The 16527-nt window shown below is 41.9% G+C and overlaps 1 protein-coding gene across 3 annotated transcripts in view; it reads right to left on the reverse strand.

Annotated features, from left to right (window-relative positions):
* SEMA5B (semaphorin 5B) overlaps nt 1-16527 on the reverse strand; it is a 188271-nt gene that overhangs the window by 66755 nt on the left and 104989 nt on the right. For all 3 annotated transcript variants that reach the window (XM_014871766.2, XM_014871767.2, XM_088168282.1), the window contains exons 6-7: nt 8819-8881; nt 584-682 (exon numbers count right to left, since the gene is read on the reverse strand). In XM_014871766.2, the coding sequence (XP_014727252.1) occupies nt 584-682; nt 8819-8881 (162 nt within the window). The remainder of the gene's footprint in view (nt 1-583; nt 683-8818; nt 8882-16527) is intronic.

Consider the following 16527-nt stretch of genomic DNA (forward strand, 5'->3'; position numbering starts at 1 on the left):
AAATCAGGTAGCTATGAGAATGTAATCTTAGTGATGACTGAAAATTGATCTTTACAGCCAACGTAATGTAAGAAGTTGTGTCTGAACCTCACTGATCCTATTGCTTTGTCCAAAAGGTGATTCCCCAGCCAATAATGCCCAAACCCTTGGTGTAATCAGGTGCTCCTGGCACAAGCAAAGATTTTTAATCTTCCGTAGACACCTCCTGAATACATACTAGCCTTAAAAAACCATACAAATAAACATTTATCTGGACCTGCTCCTGCCTCCCTTGAATCTAAAGGGAGTTTTGCCATTTATTTTAATGAAACTTTAAAATGTTCAGCTCAGGAGGTACTCACAGCTAAGCTTGTCTATATTCCCCACTTTCAGTGCCATACCCAAGGTTTACATGAGCAGCACTTTGTCCAGACCAAACTTGCCCATAACATGAACTTTTTGCTCTCCAACTGCAGACACACTCATTGCCCCAAAGCTACGTTTAGAACATATTTTGTGCAGCCATGATAGCCTTCAAAATGACTGTCCTTCCCCAGAGCATGTATCCAACCCTCTCCATCACTGTAAAAGAGGCAAAACAGACCTGTCGACTGGAACACACTGGTGAAAAGGCATTGGTACCACAGGTAAAAACCTTCTTGCCATAAACAATTAGCACTCGGACATAGTTCTGGCACTCTTCCTATAGGGACACAAGACAGAGACAAAGGATTTTGAAAATTTTAGTACATTAAAAAAATACCTGTATTGCAGCAGGAATGCACCTTCCTTAGCTGTAACTTGGGCTGAGGTTTGCTGCCTCAAGCAGTGCACAGCTGTAGGGGAGCCAGAACTCTATGTGAGCAAGCCCAATTTGTTGTTTTTCTCCCTTACTGTAGCCCTGCACAGATCTGGGGTAGGATGTTATCCATCAGGTCAATTTTGTCATAGCTACAAGTGTCTCTTTTTGTGCTCTGCTTAGATTGGAGGAGAAATTCTCCCTCTTTCCACAATGATACTTCTGACCTATTTTCCCAGTAATGCTGCAGCTTTCAAAACATTACCCAGACACCAACTCCAGTGAAGGACAGTAGGTCTGTCTGCACTATAATTCAAACCACTGCCAGCAGGAAAACAGCAGGAACTTCTCTTTAATAGACCAGGCTGGTCAGAGAAGCTCGTGCTTCGACAGGCTGTTACTTCCTGTCTCTCATAAGATTGCGTGCTCGGGATTTTCCACGGTAGAAGGAGTTTCTCTTCCAGGCTAGGCCAGTGAGAAATAGCAAGTTTCCAGTCTAAGTTGCTTGTCCACTTGCTGGTACCAATATGCCACATGCCAGTCCCCAGTGGTGTGGGGATCCTGCTGTCCCACGCTGTGCTGAGGTGGCAGCACAAGGCTGCAGCTGCTGTTTTGTTCAGAAAATCACCTTCATGTTGTAAGAGAGAGCCACTCTCCCCACAGCCTCGTATCCAGAGACCTGTGGAGTGCAGATCATGCTAACTGAGCATCTCCTGGAGTTAAGTAGTGGGGGTGGAGGAGGCCACATAAGGCAGGAACTTTCTATCAATACACACAGGAAAAGGGGGATGAGAGGCTGGTGTGCAATTCCCAGAGGCAAAGCAAGAGGCTAAAGAACCACCTGCCTCAAGGATCACCCAAAGAGTCCCAATGAGCCACGTCCACCAGCCTGCCTGCCCAGGGCCCTGGGCCACCTCAGAGGAGAGGATATGAGCAATGACTGGTACCCACTGGGTTCCAAGGGAAGAAAGTCTATTATGTTATACCATAATCAGAAAAGGAAACTTGTTAAAAAAATAGCAACCTCAGCTCAGTTACCGGGGCTGCTTTGCTTTCTTCTCTCCAATAGATCATCACTTGCCACTAAGTTGAGCCTACAGCTGCAGACACCACTTCTCCCTCCTGTAAGCAGCAATCATTCAGCAAGCTCCTGCCTCACAGCGCTCTGTGCTGTTGATCATTTCCCTGAAGACTTCATTTGCAAGACTCAGCAGTGTAAAAACACCCCCTATCATCTGGAAAGGAAGGGCCTTGCTTATCTGGATTACACACTATCTTACTTCATTTGCTGCACAGAAAGGAGTCAATGTAGAAACCTGCCAGTGTTAGCCACAGATGGCAACTGCACGGACTTGATATGTGATCCTCACTTTTGAATGGCATAGACTGCACTCCAGAGCCAGCCCAGGAGCACTTGCCCAGCCTGGAAAGAGGCTACTGAGAGCCACAGAGCACATGCTGCCAGTCTTGAGGGGCAGCAGGAATCAGATACCCAGTGCCCAGCACCCAAAAGTGAGAGCTTAGATTCATAGCTGGGTCAGCTCTTCTTATTTCAGAAGCAGATCAGTCATGATTACTGTGCATCAGTCTATCAACCAGGACACACTGAGTTAGAGGACACACACAAAGGTCTAACTACCTGACCACATCTCTCCAACCTGCCTGGCCCAAAGCAGAATACAGTGCTCACCTCCTATTTCTTACTTCTGTACCCATGGCCATTCACATCAGTCTATGAAGCCTCCAGCAAAAGCAAAGAAAAAAAACCACTTAAATACTCCAGCTTGCAGGATTTTTTGCAAGACAGGGAGATTTAATTAGATCTTCTTAGTACCCCATTCTCAAAATAAATAGCAAGGAACAGCCTCCTCTCTGTGTTCTTTAAACCAGCCTGGATTTGCTCTGAAAAGTCGTTCAATACAGTGCTCTCTGCAACAAGTCATAGCTGAGGCAACTGGTCAGTAAAATGATATCACAAACCCCTACAGAAAATAGGAGCTATTTAATGCAGTTTCTTCCATGTGTCTGGAAAACTCTAGGCACACAGGAAGCAAAAATCAGATGGGCTGTAACATAAGCAGAAAATTTGGCAAGTTTGAACCCACCTCTGTCCAGACAAGACAGTATTTGGATCCTGCTCTCACATTATGGAGCAGACATTTAAATCTGTGTATGATCAGTCTGCAAATCTCATCACCAGAAGATATTACTGGGATCAAGAGATTAAGGTTTTAAATAAAGGGGGAAGACTGCATATTTATATGGTTAATAAGAATAACTCAGTTATATTAGTTAGGATTATTATTAAATATATGGCAGAGCTGATAAAACCTATGGCTCACCACTAAATAATTAAGCATATTTCTGATTTTCCTATGAATTGCATGTTACATGCTTTGAAGTTTTTGCTCCTTCCCCAAAATTACCTTTATTGAAACAGGGCCATAAATTTAGAAGGTATCACTTTTCCAGTCGAATGACCCTTGTTTTCCTAGGAAGGAAGAGGACATGACTTCTAATGCTCAACACTACAGGCCACAGGATCTCACAGTCAGAGTAAACTTCACTGAAGCCCCTTCCTGCCACCTCCTCAGTTTAAGCCTATTCTCATTTATTTATTTTTTTTGTAGCATTCAGAATTACTGTTCATGCACTGTGAATGCTGCATGTCCACAGCTATGGACAGGACCCGGTCTCTTTTTAGCTCACAGAGACATCAGGTTGCTTTGAGAGCACAATTCAAACCTGAGAAGCAAGAGTGGTGCCCTGTTATTGCCTTCATTCATTTGGACAAATCAGCAAATGGAGGGGCTGACCTCCTGCAGCTTCCATTTGAGGTAAAATTCAAAAGGTTTCAGATTGATGCAAGTAAGAAAGCTGTAGATGCTTCTTAGTTGTTTATTCTGTCATCTTTTAACACCAGAGTTCTAAAATGTTATAAACTCTTAATCTCATTATACAGATCCATTTTTCTTTGAAAGCATAGCTATATATAGGCACTAGTTTAATGGCTTTCTAATTTAAATAAACTACTCAAGCCCTGTTGTCAGAGATCTCCTTTTTAATTACTGGTTTACACTATTTCATCACATACTGATATATTTTACAGTTACACACTGTATGAGAAAAACAGCTGTTGCAGACAGTCTGCCATGCTCAGTAGAGAAACACGGACTCCTGGAGCACAACCTGGAGTTCAGAGAATCAGACAGCAGAACTCCAAGTTACCCCTTCTGAAACATTTTAGAGTGCAGCAAACATTTAATTTATCTGCTGCAGTTTATCCCAATTTATTAAAAATTAATCAAGACCCAACTTGGTTCTTGAACACTGCTATTGATACACTCTCAAGTATCTGTATTTATTTCTTTGGACAAGCAATTCTGTTACTCAGTTTAAGCCAAGGCCCCAAGCAAACTACCCTTCTCCTTCGAGTGGAACAGATAGCAAAGAGAATTGCTAATGATTTTTCCATCCAAATGTTCTTTAATAGTCTTCTAATCAAATTTATTTGGGGGCTGATTCTGCATTGGTAGCTTAGCAGAAGTAGTAGGAATGTAGGTTCAGGTCTCTAGGAACAAAGGGGATAAAAATAGTTGATGGCCTTCCAGTTATTTCTGTTTCCCTGGGGATTTCTATGGTGCCTCCTCTACCTGGATTCTTATTATTCTTAAGTGGAGTTTCCCTGTTCCACCAGATAAGCAGATAAGCATCCTTTGTGTGACACTTAGGCACTGGGAGGCCTGAAATAGCTCATTCCTCCTTTGGCTCAGCAACTTCTCTGCACCAATCCCATTCCACTGGGCTGAAGCCTTGGGCTAGGATTCCCCTGTAACCTTGTGCATCCACAACAACAGGACACCATACAAAAAAAAAAGGGAAGAAGGCAATGCAGTGGGCCAACCCAGCTGGATGCCTATCAGATATTACTCTCACTTCTTTCTTGCTCCAGAAGTGTTATTAGTGCATCTTCCTCCTGGCTACACAAAGCTCTTAGGGCAGAATGTAAGAGCAGCCATTTTTCACTGTCATTTTCACAAATGGTTTCTTTACACAGTTTAAAATGATGGTGTGCTGCTTTTGGAACATTAACAAATAAGTTGGTGCTTAGACAAAAGAGAGACCAAAGTTCTAATGTTTAAAAAGCCACAATTCTCCATGTTAGGCAAAATTCCTTAGATGTGGTGGATGGTGACTGTTATGCAGAGACAAACCAATTACAAACTAGGAACTGAGAACCTCCTAATGAAATTAAATATCCCTCTTCCCCTTCTGCTCTATCCATCATTCATTTTAACTGCAACCTCTGGATGATTTCATTTGGAAGACACAAAGAAAGGCAACATAACACTGACTTTGTTCTCTGCACTGTCTCAGTAATGTGGATGCTTTCCAGGGGACAGTTTAAAGATATTGATCATGCTACACTTTATAAATGCTGCAAAAATAAGAATGATTACTTGTGGAAGCCAGCGTGGCTCTCCAGAGATATGGCAAGCAAAGCATGTACACTTCTTTGAGGAAACCACAAGTTTTAGTTGATAAAAATAACATAAATGAAAGAGAGTTTTCTGAGGTGTTTGTTTTAATACTGCATGATATATTGCAGAGAGTTAATTTTAAAATCAGGTTCGGGAACTTGTACATTAAGTGATTAAAATCTGATAAATTACTGTGATGAAAAAAAATCCTCAAAATGAAATCACTCATAAACTTGCTGTTCTAGTGGAGGCCCAGCTGGGGTGGTACCATCCCAGTATCAACATTTTTCTTAACAAACATTTAGCCTAAAGATGGCAAAAGCTGCAACTATCAGTGGGGCCAATGCCTCACTGTATATATATTATGGTGATACGTGCCAGGATGGTTGGTGAGCTGGACTAACAAAAAAATACATTTTTAAAAGATATTATGCATTAAAGAAAGAGGAACAAAAGGGCTTTATGTATAAGCATGGAGATTACATCCCAAGAGTAGTAACTGTGAAAAGGATTTAGTGGTCACAGTGGCCAGGCAATTCTGCATGATCTCCTGTGGCAGAGGAGCTTACAAAACTGCCATGTATATGAACAGAGGAGGGTGGAAGGGTGTTTTAATCACACTCAGGCATTAGAGAGATTGACAAGGGAATACAGGTAAAAAATTGGAGTGTGCAGAAAACAGACAAAAAGTATTCAAGGGCAGTAGAAAAATGACCTGGAGAAAGAGGCTTGGAGAACTCATCTTTTTACTTTAACAAAAAGCCAAAGTACTGCATTCAAGAAGCATATAAGTGCCTCTGTAAAATATAAATATTGGTAACTAAAGGTCTCTTTAATCTAACAGAGAAGGGCAAAATGAAACCCACCCACTCAAAACTGAAGCCAGATCCAAATCAAAAATAAAATACATGTTACCAGGGAAGGTGATCTGCCATTAGAATAATCCAGCAAAGCACAGGGAGCACATTTGCTTCAAGCCTTCATTGCAAAACTTTCCATCTTTTTCAAAAAGGTACAGCAGACAAACACGGGTACTGAGCTCAGTTTAGGAATAAGCAAGTGAAATTCATGGCCAGAGGTGTTAGAAAAAATGGTATTTTCTAACCTTGTATCTGAGATCCAGATTTTTCATCTGCCTCTTCTCTAGACAATAGGGACTCAAATGGGAAGTAACTATTATATCATAATAATTACACTTCTGTGATATGCATTTTGTGGCTTTTATTCTTGTGCTTCTTATTTTTTGTAGGGTACAGCTCTGTGCATTTTAGGAAGAGAGTTTCTAAGCAGCAGGAAGAATCTTATTTAGATACTCAACAGGCGCAGTAAAAAAGGCATTTTAATACATGAGCCAGTTTTGAAAGCTTCACCTAAAATACATACATTATTAAATAGGCAAGGAAAATGTACCAGTCATATAACTTAGGCAAACTACACTGTGAATTAATGTAAGATCCAAAGGTTATCCTTATTTCTAACCTCTATCACCACATATCTAAGTGCCTGACAATCCGTAACATATTTGTCATCAAATCATCTGTGCTGGGTAAAACCTGCCATTAGTCAAGTTTTGACAAAGCAGAGCTGAGGCAGACAGAGCTCTGTACCTTGTGCCACCATTACACAGCAGAATCAGAAGTGTTGACAATTGTGCTGCTCTCATCTGCTGCATTTACCCAGCCAAGGGCAGAGAGCCTGGGTCAGATCTGGACTTAGCTGGAGTAAAGCACTTCACCAGCTGCCTAGACTGAACCTGGTGTTTTTGAGCTGATGCTGAGTCATTTCTCTGCAGTGTAACTAACAATGAATGTACAGGGGACTCAGCTGTGGGCACACATATTGGAGTAGATACAGACCTGGGAGATCAGTGTTTGCTTAGCTACTGCAGAATCCTTCTGCCTTTGTAGCTTCCTGTCTTCTTGTCAGAGTCTTAGCCAACATCTTTGTTTGCCATTAATTGTATGTCAAGAAGTGCCTAACAGTCTGCTTAACTACTGTTCCTCCAAACTTCACTCATGGTCACTGTGCCTACCAAACAATTTCAAACTCTGTGTCATAATCAGCATAAACTCAGCTGTGCTCAGGAATTTCTTTTGCAAACCCTTTGCAGTGTGAGAAGGCAGCGGTGAAGATACTCAGACCATTGCTTACTTTTGGCATAACAGTAACAAAGATTGAACAAATTCTAGGGTAATTTCAGTCTGTCACATGTATGGCTTTATCCAGGGGTTAACAAAATATTTCTGAGTCATAAATACAAATTCATCATGAACAACAGGATACAACTTAAATCTCACAGACTTTACAATGGAAGAAAAGAGGAAAACCTTTCTTTGCACATCTAAAGTGCAAATACCACAAATTCAAAAATTCCTCATGTCTTGGATTTTGGAATTTTTAAATTTTGTCCTACTTCTTCTCATTGTTGGCCGTGTTTGGCGTTTGCCCATCCCAACCCATTTTGCCTCCATGTTGATTTCCTGCATAATGCAGTTTCTACTTGAAACTCTAACAGGTGTTCTAGGATACCCATCCTCCTGTTCTCCACAGCTACATGAAGCAAATTGTTACCTATCTGGCCAAACTCAAGCACTTTCTTTTTTGTGCACATACAAGTTAATATAGTAATCACATAAACTTTATTATATAAAAATAATATTGTCAATGGAAGATCAAATAATCTGGTGTTTAAAGCAAACTGGAATGTGGTAGATTCCAGCATTTTGGGCCAGACATACAATCAAACCCTGCTTGATTGTCTGTGTCTAAGCAGAGACTGTGCTTATTCTGTCTTATCTTTTGTCCAGCCTCTCTGGTTTGCACTGAGAGCTCTCTGCAGTGTTGTATAAAGACAATGGACACCCTCCCAGTTGAGGACTCCGATTTTTGAAGAGCATGAATATTGCATTTGAAAAATCAAAAAATTTCCTGCTTTTAGATAGATGCGTTCATTTTAGCATCTCAGAAGAAGGGTGGAAAGGCCCCATGGCTGGATCAGAAATGCCTGCAAACTCTGAACTTCTGTGACAGCATGTACAGGTTCAAGCAATTCCTACTTCAAAGTGCAGTTTAAGAGAGTGCACCTGCCTTCGAAGCAGCTCTGTGATATTCAACCTGAACAGATTGAAGTATGTGAGCAGATTCAATTCTCACCTTCCAGTGAATTATACAACTATGAACTCCAACTGCAAGCAAACATTGAATCCCATGTGGCTGAATGCCAGGCTCATTGCTGAGGACCTGGGCTAAGCCAACCTGCCTGGCCTCACACTCCTCCGCAGGATGCTACCCCTGGCTTGCCACCACTCCGCTCCCTGATGTGTCACAAATTGTGTCCTCTCCAGCACTGAAATCACCTTTCAATTTCATGCAGAGCAAGTGTAATAACTTGGACAGGGGGCCTTTGAAGTGGTTTGCTTGGTGATGCTTATACCCATGTAGCACTACAGCTAAACTGCTGCAAATTTGCAAGCTCGAACAGGTGTCAGACATTCTCTGTGGATTTCACATGCTGCAAACATATTTACCCATAACATTATTGTAACAAAGCAAAACTTACCTCTGTTTTCCCTTTACTTTGACAGGACCTCCTGGTGTCCTCATCTGAACCCCATGCTGTTGCCTGAAAAACCAAAATGCACAAGTCACACAAGAACGCCACCAACCACCATGTCTGGAGACTCCCAAAACAAAAGCAAGCATCTCCAGCCAATTTAGGCAGCCCAATTTAAAAGCAGTATTGTGACAGTAAGCATGTATCTAACTCCCACTGTGCTCACAGTGCACACAAATGATAAATAGATGAGAAGTTCAGAGGCGGTGGCAACTGGAATGTTCACAGAGGACAGACTTTAATTTACATGTAAATATAACTCCTGATCATCATTCAGCTGGAAGGTCCAAGACATAAGCCCCACACACCAAGTCATCATGTTCTTTCTAAAGAGGATACTGCTGTGTAAATCCTCAGCTTTCATTGCCAAAAAGAAAAATTCCCTACAGCAAAGTCCACCAGTTCTGCACAAATCTGTTGGTCTTCTTAAATTTACCCCCAAGATTATCACCTTCTAAGTAACCCTGCAGTGAATCAAGCTGGATCAAAACTGGGAACTGACAGGTGAAACCCAGAGAGATGGGAAGAGGGGAGAAAGGCTGATAGTGATTTGTGATGCCAGACAAGTGGGGTCAGGTCCTGAGGCAGTGCAAAACACATTAGGGCTGAGGGTACTATTGATTGTGAGAGCATGTGGGGTCCCCAGTCAACTCTGAATGCTTCAGAATGAAGAGGCCCCTTCCTTCACAAGAAAAGTCAAGACGAGAAAAGCTACATTAGAGAGAACTTTCAGATTTAAAATATTTAGCAACACATCCAACTATTCAGTTCCCTCCCCAATTTTCCTCCCTTCAGCACATTTTAAAAATAGTCTTAACAAATTCAAGCAGGTATTGTTAGCTGGAGGTGAAAATACATATAAATATCCATACTATACATAATACATCATTCTGAGTACCAGAAAAACAGCTCTGTTTCACAGGGAAAGGCCAGGCTCACAAAGTTCGGATAAAGATCCAAAGCTCCCTTAACAGAGCCAGGTTTTCTTTATTTTTATTTTCCTCAGTCCATTACCAACAAAGGAAATAGCTTCAAAGTTCAGTCTGGATCTGAACTCTTCTTGAACTTCTCACTGCAGCCAATATGCTTTTTAAACCCTAGGCTTCCATAGAAATTGTCCTCTTGACACATGATAAATCCAGTTTTTTGCAGGAGAAAGTTGGGAAACCACTAAAAAGAGAGGATGAATTTTCCCACTCCCAGCTCAGGTCCATGAAGACACTCATTCAGAACTGCAAGAAATGCAACCCAGCCAGGAAATGTATTTATATACAACATTTGGGGAAGGGATATTGCTATCTTGTTCAGAAGGGGGAAAAAAAAAAGCATCTCTCCATTAGCTGAGCATTCCATTCAATTTGACTTGAAATAACGACTTCATGAGCACATGAAGGTAAAGATCTGCTGAGAGAAGAGCATAGGTCTTTCCCTGGAAGCCACTTGGGAAATATTTCCCATATATACTGCAGTCCAATCCAGGGTGGAAGCCAAAAGCTTTGCCTCAAAAGTGTTTTTGTGAGAGCTGGGATAAGTCCTCGCTGAGAATGATCATTCAGTCATATCCTGAGAGGGAATGTCACTGGATGACAGAGCTCGCATTGTAAGCCATCACAGGAGAGCAAGGAATTTTGCCTGCTGGCTACCAGGAGCCACTGACATCAGCAAAGCAACTGCACAGCAGGATTTTTGATCTGTAATCCCAGCTCTAGCCCATGCTCATTAAAACACAGTGTCTTTATACCTTCAGTCAAGTTTTGACAATTTTAATTTAAAAAGTAAAAAAAAAAAGATATTCAGAAAAGAGATCACTTCTTGTGATGCCCTTCTTCCCATTTTAAAACCAGAGACAGAGAACTTTCCATTATATAGCTCAGTTTACCTTAACAGTGCTTGACAGGAGAAAATGAAAACAAAAATTGTTGGTTGCTTCAGCAATCGATGCTGCTTCTCTGCAAATACTGTGGGTCATGTGGGATTGCAGCAGTGCAACACAAGAATTTGGCCTCCCAGGGGTCACCCAGCTCCTCCTGCCAGACACCTGCACCACAGAACTTCGAGGCATGTTGCAAACATAGCTCTAGTCAGAGCACTGCTCTCCTCCAGCTATGGTTCTGATGTGCCTAAATGTTTTCTTTTACTAGGCACACAGCCCTTCAGCCTTGTGAAGCACTACCTTGATGAGTAGTGATAAAGAAGATCTTGCTGATGGCCCAAATTAAGGCAACACCTTGTTTGTGACTATACCATTAGTCAGGGTGCAGTTCGTTAGAGCTAAGAGGATAATTATGTAATATGGCAATCCACAGCATGCTTTACAAGTCCCACACATGTCTTTGGCAGGACAGGGAGGAGCTAGCTTGAGGGCTGAGTAACTCCAATGACCTCTGGTGACTCAAAGAAAATATTCATGACCCTGCAAAGCAGAACATCTTAACAATAATGAAAGTGTAATTGCAAAGCCAAGCAGCTAATGTGCACTTAAATATTTGTACTGCAAGGTCCTCTGACCTACAGACTAGAGCAGGCCTTGTGCAGGACTCCCAGGAGCCCGCACACATCTGTGGCCATGGCCTGTGGCTCGGGCCTGGCTAGGCTCAGACCTCTGAGCCTGGGGCTTTCACATGAGCTCTCCAGCATTGTTTGGTTTCCTTGATTGACTGATCAGCTGTCTTTTCAGGTCAAAATGTCCCACCCTTTTCACCTCTGTTGCCTTGGGCTACTCTGTGCAAACTCCCTGTGGGATGCTGGTGTTCCTCTCACTGGTGTATCTAACCCAAGCCTCTCCTCCAAAGATGTTCTTTCTCTGCCTTAGATCCATTTTGCCCCAGGATCAAACTACTGGACATTTGACAGAGCAACTTTCAGAAAGATCTCTGTCTCCGGGGTGCATCTGTGTGTGCCCATATATTTGTCAGTAAGGCACAGACCTACTTAACATTTGCATAACACCACAACATTGTAAGAGATGCTTTGTTCTTTGGCTTCCTTACCTAATCACAATGCTTCGCAAAATCCAAGGTTGTTCAAGGCTCTTGAACAATGGCTTAGGTGCCTCCCCTCCCTCTCCTCATCTCCCTCAATAAACCAAATTATTTTTTCTTTTTTTTTTTTTTTTTTTACTGCTTTAACTGCCTCTGCACACTTGGATGAGGTACAAACTGTATCCACCAGATGTTTTTGGTCACTCTGTTGGGATATCATCCTGAATTTATGATTAATTTTCTCAGTTGTCTGAGACATTTCAGTTTCCCAGCCCCAGAAAACACATCTGGGATGATTTTTATACCTCCTGCTACATATGTCAGTCAAAAGCAGTACACATCTCTGGACCCATATGCAATAAAACAATTTTCATGGCATGGGCTGTGGAAGATAGTCTGGATGACGACGTGACAAACCTGGGAGCAGGGCTATATCCAAATACAGGACAGTATGTACTAGCCATGTACTTAAGCAACCAAGCAAACAGCTTTTTAGACTGTCAGGGTGTCAGCAATTCCTCCCATTACATCCTTATAGACAGGACTCCAGCTTCTCATGCCATCTCCTTACAAACTCTCAAGTATTCCTTCCCTCATGCATTTCCCGAAGAAATGCAGTTTCTAACAGTGTTTCCAGCCACTCTGAGGACCTCCTCTATAACCACATGGCCCATTTTCAGGATGGGGGTACCAGATTCATGTGCCATGTGAAGGGAACAGCTCAGGGCTGCAGCTGCTGTGCAAGATGAGCCATGCAAACCGTGGGCAGGACTGCCCAGCCACCTGTGCAGACAGACACCAAAGGACAAGCAACTTTGTCCCTGAACTGAAAATGCAAAGAAACATGCCTTCCTTCAGCCTATTTGCAAGGACAGCTGGTCCTTCACATCTCTGTGTGTACGATCACATGTACCCAGTGTGACATTGCCCAACTAGAAATTAACAGAAGGGCCACAATAGCTAAGCCTGTTCAGTGCATATCTGAATATTCAGAGGTCACATCCACACACAGAAAGAAAGAGTTAATGTCTCTCCCAGTAAATCATAAACAGCACAGTTTGCTACCAGTTCTGACTGCAGATCAACAGTGCTCTAGAATTTTAGCTCATCATGTGCTGTCACATCAGTTATTCAGCATGCACTGCTGAGAGAGGCTTTCTAGATACATTTATTTAATTACCTGCACATCCTGGCTTTGGCTTCCAAAGTACCTGCCTGTCACTAGCGAGTCCTGTTATCAATAGTTATGTGCATCCCCAACTGTTAATGTGAAAATTTCTTAGACTTCTATGGGCCAGCTTTTACATTCAGGTCACCAATTTATACTTCAACACCACAACATGAATTTATAGATTAAGCATGCACTAATCCCTGCACTGTATTGCACAATAGAGGTTGCAGGTTTTTATACAAAACCAAAACATTGCTTTAAAACTGGAAAGTTAAGATTGGAGGAGAATATGTTACATGCATATTTGTCAATTAAATCCATTGTTAATTAGACCTATCTAAGGTGTTTTATTACAAACCTATCCATCTGTTACCAACCTCACGTCCATGAAACAAGTGCCCTATACAAACTACTTGCATACCTGCAGACAGACCCACAACCATGTTGTTGTCTCCCATTAGATGAAGAATGTGTAATACCAGAATACACATTGTATATGTTTGAAAGGAAATAAAAATCCCTCAAGTACAAGCTTACTAGAAAAAAATAACAAACTCAACAAACAAAACCACTACAAAACAAACAAGCAAACAGCCCCCCCAAATCAGGTACTGATTCTGTGAGGTGCCAGCTTGTTCTAGAAGGTACTGTGCTCCTCAGGTTTTGCTACTGTCAGCAGATGTGGAAGCAAAAGCAGCACCTTGTGTCCCAGGCTCGGGTGTGCAGGAATTGCTGATGCAGGAGTTTCCATTTCCATCAGCCCTCTGCAGTGCCCACAGGAGACTCCTCCACCTGCCCACGGAATGCGAGGTGATTTTGGTTCTGTGCTTGTGCTGCGAGGGCACCCCGAGCCAGTCACATCTCCCTTTGCTGAGTTATGCATGAGGAAGGAGGGCAGGAGGTGCTGTGCTGTGACAGCTATGGCGCACTAGAGACCTGAGCTGGCAGAGTTATTCCTTTCCCAGTGTATTTATTTACATCTTCCTTTCCAGTAACTGTACAAGGCACTAGTATGTTCAGAAAAATGTACCTCTGGAAAAAAGAAATCAAAAACTTGCTTCCTAGATTCCATAGACAGGCCAAAAATCTCTTCATCTCTTATTTACATTCACAAATTTTTTTTGGATCAGCTAATTTCACAGCAAGGTATGGGAGCTTTTCTTCAAGTCTGCAGAGAGAAGAACATGGAAGGACTATGTTTCTGCCCTGCATTTAGAATCTGCCAACTTCAGTGTAAATAAAGCACATATTTACACACCCTATTGGACCAGTTTAGCTTACTCACATTTTTAGGGACTTTGCTAAATTGGGGTGCAGAGTCATCCCCGCAGTGGCTGCTCAGAGGCTGGTTCATTCCCTTACAAGATGCCAGCCTCAATCTTCCCCTCCATACTGATGAACAGATTTCAGGCCTCTAAAATATCACCCAGAGATTCTTGCTGATAATGACAAATCCATTTCACAAGTGTTTCATCAGGTTTCTATATACTTTGTGATGTCTACATAACATAGCAGCAGTGTAGATTTACCCTGCTCTGGGCAAATGCTGCAGCATTTAAAAGAAATTGATAAATGCTGGGTTTTACAGCACTTAGAAGAATAATAAGAAGTTCTACAGGCTGGATGAAGAAAATCCATGAATAGGTTCTTCCATCTTTATGAGGTTTACAGTGAAAACATTTCTACAACACTTCAGCAATTTCTTCCCTATTTAATTCTCCGGAACTTCTCCATAAATACTTGCTGTTTTAGTCTAAAAGTGGAAAGTTAAATTCCTTTTCTGAAGCATTGTTTTTTGTCTCTTGAGGACAAGGAACATTTATAGTGCTCCATAAATAATAACTTTTTGAAATCTAACTTCCTTATTAATAAAGAACAGTAGCTTAACACCCTAGAGGCCATTTCTGAAGTTCCAACACTAGTAATTTATTAAAACTGTGATAGGCATGTCTGATAAAAAGATAACTAATACCAAAAGAACAGAATGCCAAACTTAATAATTAGTTCTGCTTCACACTGCAGTATCCGAATTGCAGATCAGTGCTGCGTGCAGTGACAGGTATGAGGAATGATCATGGAATTCAGTCAATTCATTGTGGGGAGAGGAGGGGGTTTGGATGAAGGGAATTGCATTGTGTATTATCAAATTATTAATTGATTTCCCTTAAGTGATCTTAGATCCTTCAAGATGTGGTAAAACTCAAGCTGTTTGCTCCATTTAAACCTGCAGTGCCAAACAACAGACTAGCCCAGACACATGGCTCTTCTGGAGTGGCTGGACAGTAACTCAGCTGGGGAAGACCTCAAATGTCACACTTGGAAGATGAAGGCTGGCAAACAAACAAACAAACAAACAAGTGAAAAAATCCATCAGTGGGTTTCAATTCCTATAACCTTAATCTCTGAATCAGACCCTCTCTCTACAAACAAATGTCAGCATCTCACTGTACAGGGACTTCTTTTGGTGTGGTATTTATTGGCTGCTGAACAAAATTGCTCACTCTGTTCATGCCAGAGACAAAGTGGATGCTTCATACTTGCATAGTAAGGATGGAATAATCCATCAGAAGAAGGATGTGCTCATTTTAAGAATGGTTATTTCACTTAGTTCCAAATAGTACCATCTTTGGATATTCATGATTCTCTATCGTATGGACTGTTATCACATCCTTGCAAAGGGAAATGCAGTAGTCTGAGGTACATTCCTCTGCCCTGGTTCACCTATTGTACACAAAAAAAAAAAAATTGTGTCCATCAGCATTCAACCAGTAAACAGGGAAGAGCATTTTCAGAAGACTGACTTTGTTTTCTTTGGTTTCATTCTTAAGCCTTGTTGATTTAGAGTAGTCTGTCCTCTCACTTTATGTTTCCAGGCACAACTGGACAGAGCACCACTAATATCTGGCAGAACAGGGCCCCAGACCCCAGATAAGAGAGCTCTGCTCTTTTGCTGAAGTTATCCCGGCCCAAATGAGGTCCTGTACCTCACCTGAGTCACGGTCACTCACGCTGCTCATGGTTCTGCTGTATCTCAGATTCAAGGTAAAATGCTTCACGATTTTCCTCCTGTGCATAGCTCTGCAGCAAGCAGCTAAGCTCCTGCACCACACAGTTGGGTGTCTGCGCCTAAAGGCACAATCTGCTCACAACTGCAAATATTATTCTTTCAGAGAAAGTTCTTAGCTGCTGTGAATTCTTCTTTGGTGGTCAATGCTACTGATTTTCTCTCTTTCTCAACTTCAAAATCCCTTGTTGTTTACTTGTATTATAGAAGCACGTAGACGAGTGAACTGAGATCATGACCCTGTATTTCTAGGCAATATACAAACATGCTGTGGGAGAGAATTTCTGTCTGAGAGCACTTACAATCTAAACAGAAAACACAGGCACATAGGAGGAAGGTAAAACTAGACGCACAGAGAGGTCAACTGACTAGGAAAAGCCACTGAGCATGTCAGAGACAGAGATGAGCACTGACCTTTGCTCTCTTGAGGACTAAAAAC

The sequence above is a fragment of the Sturnus vulgaris genome, chromosome 7, assembly GCF_052056855.1.
Source record: "Sturnus vulgaris isolate bStuVul1 chromosome 7, bStuVul1.hap1, whole genome shotgun sequence".
NCBI lineage: Eukaryota > Metazoa > Chordata > Aves > Passeriformes > Sturnidae > Sturnus > Sturnus vulgaris.